The sequence below is a fragment of the Erithacus rubecula genome (genome assembly GCF_903797595.1).
Source record: "Erithacus rubecula genome assembly, contig: scaffold_88_arrow_ctg1, whole genome shotgun sequence".
Classification (NCBI taxonomy): Eukaryota; Metazoa; Chordata; class Aves; order Passeriformes; family Muscicapidae; genus Erithacus; species Erithacus rubecula.
This window is the reverse complement of record NW_027635446.1, coordinates 590,564-597,227: the sequence shown is the minus strand read 5'-3', so window position 1 is coordinate 597,227 and position 6,664 is coordinate 590,564. Positions and strand designations below refer to the sequence as shown.

The 6,664-nt window shown below is 51.5% G+C and overlaps 1 protein-coding gene across 1 annotated transcript; it reads left to right on the top strand.

Moving 5' to 3' along the window:
• Nucleotides 1-286: 286 nt before the first annotated feature.
• On the top strand, nucleotides 287-1,219 carry LOC306816793 (olfactory receptor 14J1-like; the record flags this gene model as incomplete). The annotated part of the gene is made up of 1 exon (XM_079333254.1): nucleotides 287-1,219. The coding sequence occupies one exon, from the start codon at nucleotides 287-289 to the stop codon at nucleotides 1,217-1,219; it is 933 nt and encodes a 310-aa protein (XP_079189380.1).
• Between the last annotated feature and the right edge of the window lie 5,445 nt (nucleotides 1,220-6,664).

Below are 6,664 nucleotides of genomic sequence, written 5' to 3'. Positions count from 1 at the left end.
AGGGCAGCTGTGTGGGACCAGCAGGTCTGACTGCAATGGGCCACAGGAGCCCTGTTTTCCCTCTAGACTCCCCAGTGTTCAGGCTGAGAGCAATGCTGAAGAAGAGGCAGTAAGACAGCAGTGCAAAATGGGTATTAAAAAATAAAAATTACTGAAGTTCCCCCACAGGAAGAAAAGTAGTTTTGAGAGGATTCATAATATAATTGCACAGGGATTGACTCCATGAAAATCTTTTACAGCTTGTCAATGTCTTCTCTCAGTGGTTCACCATGCCCACATGGCAGAAATGTCCAACAGCAGCTCCATCAGCCACTTCCTCCTGCTGCCATTGGCAGACACACGGCAGCTGCAGCTCCTGCACTTCTGCCTCTTCCTGGGCATCTCCCTGGCTGCCCTCCTGGCCAACGGCCTCATCATCAGCGCCGTAGCCTGCGGCCACCACCTGCACACCCCCATGTTCTTCTTCCTGCTCAACCTGGCCCTCACTGACCTGGGCTGCATCTGCACCACTGTGCCCAAAGCCATGCACAATTCCCTCTGGGACACCAGGAATATCTCCTATAAGGGATGTGCTGCTCAGGTTTTTCTGATTATCTTCTTTCTTGGAACAGAGCATTCTCTCCTGACCATCATGTGCTACGACCGCTACGTGTCCATCTGCAAACCCCTGCACTACGGGACCCTCCTGGGCAGCAGAGCTTGTGCCCACATGGCAGCAGCTGCCTGGGCCAGTGGCTTTCTCAATGCTCTACTGCACACGGCCAATACATTTTCCCTGCCCCTGTGCCATGGCAATGCCCTGGGCCAGTTCTTCTGTGAAATCCCACAGATCCTCAAGCTCACCTGCTCAAATTCCTACCTCAGGGAACTTGGGCTGATTGCTGTTAGTATCTGTTTATCATTTATTTGTTTTGTGTTCATGGTTTTCTCCTATGTGCAGATCTTCAGGGCTGTGTTGAGGATCCCCTCTGAGCAGGGACGGCACAAAGCCTTTTCCACCTGCCTCCCTCACCTGGCTGTGGTCTCACTGTTCCTCAGCACAGGCACATTTACTAACCTGAAGCCCCCCTCCATCTCCTCCCCATCCCTGGATCTGTCCCTGTCAGTTCTGTACTCGGTGGTGCCTCCAGCCCTAAACCCCCTCATCTACAGCCTGAGGAACCAGGAGCTCAAGGATGGCTTGAGGAAAATCATCATGAATCCTCCTCAGAAAGAATAAACTCTCATTCTCCTGTATCACTATTATAATAATACTCACTAATGCCCACTCTATGTCCTGTGATTTTTTTTTTGGTTTTTCTTGCTGGCACAGGTATGACACTTTTTAGATTTTTTTTCACAAGAAAATCTTTATCTTTACCATTTTTAATTCAGTATTTAAAATTCTAGTGTGAACCATAGACTATATAATCCTGCAGTTGTACTACATATGTGCTTACACAAAATAAAGAACTTGGTATTGCGGTGTTTGCCTGACATCTTTCCTCCTTGGCTTCTCTGGAGCTGCAAGGTTGGTGCCTCTGTGCACAGCTGGGGTGAAAAGGGAACCCCAGTGCTCCTCACTGCCAGGCTCCCCCAGGGCTTCTGCTCCATAACCTCCCCTTCCTTCAGTTCCACACTCCCTTTCAGAGCCCCTGTGTTGGTTTAAGGCCTCAGGTCTCTTTTAGCTCGGTCCCAGTCCTGCTGTGTGACTGTGCAGGCACTGCAGGCAGGGACAGGCCATGGACACTGCTGGGACAGAGCTGGGCTCTGCAACAGCATTTCCATCATGCAAGGGCATCTCCCCAGTGCAGGACCTGAAAGCTTCAATCTCCTTCCCAGTTTGCTCTCAAGCATGTTCCCAACACAGCACCCTGGAGAGGAGAACAGCAGTGACAGCCAAAGTGTGGCAGTGTTCAGGGTGGGGCTGCCCCAGCAGTGTCCCTGCAAAGTCAGAGCTGTTTCCAGCAGTGCCTCTTACCCCAGGGCACACAGGTTGTTCTTCCCTGCCTGTAGGGACATCAAGTGACTGGGTCAAGAGTCTGTGTTTGCAGTGCAGGGATATTCCACAGTCCTGAACATCCTGTGTGTGTGTGAGGGGACATAAACCCAGTAAGCATAAACACCTTCAGCTTGTGCTGGAGTTTCCAGAGAGTAACATCCCCTGAGAACCCCTGGATGCAGGGCTGTGATGAGCTCCTGTGCCCAGAGCTCCATGTGTCCATCCCTCTGGCCCTGGGACACCTCGGGCAGGGGCAGGGCAGGATGACACCCACAGGGCTGAGGTCCCTGCCAGGCTTTGGCAGTGGCAGCAGAGCCCAGGGTGCCCCTGCCTGTGCTGCAATGAACTGTCTGTGTGTGTGCCAGGGAAGGACTCATGTCCCTGGACACCCCTGGGGCTGTGAGCAGGGCATGAACTCAGGGGTGGGCACCTGACAGAGCCCTGACATTTCTGACTGTGCCCATAAGAGCAGAGTTGAGCAAGGTGGCTGTGGTTAAACCCCTCTGGGCATCCTGTGACAACAGAGTGTCTCTGCCACTGTCCCTCCTTACACAGAAAACAGGAGAAAATAAGGTGAACAGTTGTGGGTCACCATAAAGAGAGATTAATTTTAAGGGGAATAAAAAGCAAGGACCAAATGTAGAAGAAAGGAAAACCATGGAAAGACAAAATTTCACCACACATAATGGTTGCTCTGGAAGACAAATGTATTGATACAGAAAGTCCAGAGGCCCTCTCGTCCCCCTCATGTCCTTGCTGATAAGGACATCCCATGGAATGGAAGATCCCTTGGGTCAGTCCATCCCAGCTGTCCCATCCCTGTGTCCCCAAGAACATTTGCTCCCCCGCCCAGCCCATTGGTTTAGGGGTTGCAGAGATGCCTCATGTGGGGCCAGCCCTGCTCAGGAACAGCCAAAGCCTTGGGCTGGGACCAAACCCACTCCAGCTCCAACAGCCAAGCACAGCAGGACAGGAGCTACCCTGGGCAAAGGGAACTCCATCCCAGCCACACCCAGGCCAAGGGGGCTCAGGGGGCTCTTCCCACCTTTTTGTTATTCCACAATTCAATTAATCCATTCCTTGGAGAGCTCTTTGAAGACAGAATTGACAGGTAGGCAGAGTAGAGCTATAAATTGCACCAGTACAAACAGAGCAGCTCCTGTGAGCAATGAACCCTCCCAGGGCAGTGCTGTGGCAAGAGAAGCACCCAGGAGAAGGAGGATGAACTCAGTGCATGTGTGTGTCCCAAGGCACAGAGGGTGAGGGTGGCAGAGGTCAGGGCAGGGCTGGCAGTGGCAGGGCAGAGCCAGGGGCAGTGAGATGGGAGTGTGCAGCCTGCAGGGACACAGCAGCAGCTGTGGGACATCACAGGACAAGCTGTGCTGGACATGGCCAAGGGCCCTGGCAGGGCTGGCAGTGCCCAGGAGAAGCCAAGTCTTGGTGCCCTGGGGCACAGCAGGGTCTGTGCCACCAAGGGCTGTGAGGAGACACCTTGTCCTGAATCTAGAAGTTGTATCATTTGCAACAATTCCATTAGGTTCAGTGTCACAATGCTCTCCTTGGATCCATGAGGCCCCACAGTGTCACAACGGTCCCTTGGTTCCATTCGTCCCACACTGTTACATGAATCCTTAGTTTCATGGATTCCTGTAGTGTCACAATGGTCTCCTTGGTTCCATGGTGACACAGTTGCCATAATTTCCATGGTACCATAACTGTTCCTTGGTCCCACGAGGCCCCACAGTGTCACAATGGCCCCTTGCTGCCATGACACTGTGTAATGTCACAGTTGTCTCCATGATTCCATACTGCCCTGCAGTGTCACAATGCACCATTGGTCAATGAGGCTCCAGCGTCACCATGGCCACTTGGTTCCATGGACCCCACAGTGTCACTGCGGTCCCCTTGGTCCACAAGGCTCTGAAGTTCCACAATGGCTCTTTGGTTCCATGAGGTTTGGTACAGTCACAATTCACTCCTTGGCTCCATGAGGCCCTGCTGATTCACAGTGCCCAGGATTCCATGAGTTTCCATGGAGGCACCATGGTGTCTTTGGATCTGCAGTATCTCAACGATCTCCTTGGTATCATCCTGCCCCAATGTCTCAGCGACTTTTTGGTTCCAAGATTTTCCACAGTGCTACAATGGTCTCCTTGGTGCCATGAGAATACAGAAATTCTACATAAACATTGAGCAACGCCTGATTAACACACTCAAGAACATCTGTCTTCAATCAAATTAGAGGTTAAAGGTGAGAATGGCACCAGCAGCTTCCATCTGCAACAGAGACACAGGGAAAGGACAGGGACAGAGACTTCAGCTGAAAGACTCTGTGAATTCACAGAATCACAGAATCACTAGGTTGGAAGAGAACTTCATAGTCAAGTCCAACCCCTGCCTAACAACTCCATATGGCACCAATTGCCATACCTAGTCTTTTTATAAACATATAGGGATGGTGTCTCCACCAACCCCTGGAGAGATAATTCCAGAATTTTACCACATTTCTTGTAAAAAACATTTTTCCTAATATCCAACCTATATTTCCCCTCCTGAAGCTTAAGACTGTGTCATCTCATTCTGTTGCTGCCTGGTGAAAGAGACCAACCTCCACCTGACTAAAACCACAGTTCAGGAAGTTGTAGAGAGTGATATGGTAACCTCTGAGTCTACTTTTCTCCAGGATAAACAACCCCAGCTCCCTCAGCTACTCCTCACAGGACTTGTGTTCCCCACCTTTCACCAGCCTTGTTGCCCTTCTCTGGACATGCTCCAGCGCCTCCATGTCCTTGCAAAATTGGGGAGCCCAGAACTGGACACAGCACTCGAGGTGCTGCCCAACCAGTGCCCAGCACAGGGGAAGAATCACTGCCCTGCTCCTGCTGGCCACAGCATTTCTGATCCAGGTCAGGAGCCATTGGCCTCTTGCCACCTGGGCACACTGCTGGCTCATGTCCAGTCTGCTGTCCATGAGAGCCCCCAGCTCCCTTTCTGCCTGGCCGCTGTCCAGCCACTCTGTCCCCAGCCTGTAGCACTGCAGGGGTTGTTGTGGCTAAAGTGCAGGACCCAGCTTTTGTTAAACCTCAAATTGATGGGCTTAATTTCTTGGATCCAGCTTGTCCAGGTCCCTGTGCAGAGCCCTCCTACCCTCCAGCAGATCCACACTCACACCCAGCTTGGTGTCATCTGCACATTTGCTGATGGTGCACTCAGTGCCCTCATCCAGATCATCAATGCAGATATTGAAATCCACACTGGCTGACTCTGATCCCTCAGCCATCCTGCAGGTGCCCTGTGATGGCACTCCAGGTGATCTGTTCCATCACCTTGCTGGGCACTGAGGTCAGGCTGACAGGCCTGGAGTTCCTCAGATCCTCCTTCCAGCCCTTCTTGGGGATGGGCTCACATTGGCACCTCCAGTCCTCTGGGACCTCCCTGGTGAACCAGAACTGATGTAAATGATGGAGACCAGCTTGGGAACCTCATCCACTAGCTCCCTCATTCCCCTAGGATGGATCCCATCTGCTTCCAGAGACACCTGTGAGCATCTGAGTGGCTCATCAGGTCCCCAGCTGCTTCCTCCTGGATTACACAGGTCTGTTCTGCTCCCTGTCCCCATCTACCAGCTCAGGAGAACACTTGTCCTGAGGACAAAATGTCTTATTGTTGGAAATGGAGGCAAAGAAGGGCTTAAGTGCCTTAGCCTTTTCCTCATCTTTGGTAACATATCTTCCCCCAATATGAAAGGGAGGTTCTCATTGTCACTGCTTTTCCCATTAATGTGTTTTTAAAATAATTTTTTTATCCTTCACAGAAATGGACAGGTTATATGCTAATTGAACTTTCACTTCTAATTTTTCTGCATGACCTAACAATATCTGTAAACACTTCCTTAGTTGCCTGCCCCTCTGTTGAAAGGTGATGCACCCTCTTTTATCCCTGAATTCTGGAAAAAACTGCATGCCCAGCCAGGCCAGTCATTTTTCTCTCTAGCTCACTTTTGGAATACAGGGACAAGCTGCTTCTGCTCCTTCAAGATTTCTTTCCTGAATGTCTCCATCCTACCTGGAATCCTTAGTTCTTAAGGGGTGCTTCCTATGAAAAATCAGTACTTGATTCAATTATCCTCAAATCTACATCCTGAATATGCCAAAGTTTTCCTTTTGTAAGTTCAGTGTAGTTTTGTTGATGCTCCTCCTTTACTTACGGAGTATTTAAAAACTCAATAATTTCATGGTCACTGCACCCCAAATAGCCTCTGACCACCACATCTCTCACCAGCCCTTCTCTGTTTGTGAACAGCAGGAGACAGAACTTTCCTTGGGACTGGGAAGAGAAGGAAACCTCCCCAAGGTGCAGCATGGAAGGTTCAGCCTGCAGGTGAGGAAACAGCAAAGTCCCTGCCAGGGCAGAATGTTGGTGGCCGAGGTGTCCCAGCTGAGGCTGGGCCAGGCCATGGCTCTGTGTGCCAGGAGCTGGCAGCGCTGGGTGCAGGGAGCCCAGGGAGGGCACAGCAATGCTGGGCTGAGAAATGCTGGGGGGACAGCGAGATGGGTGTGTGCAGCCGGCCAGGGCAGAGGAGCAGCACGCACAAGGGCACAGGCTGCAGGAGAGATGGCCAAGGGCTGGCAGGGCCAGAGGCACCCAGGCCTTTGTGCCCTGGACTGGGCAGCTCCTCTGGAG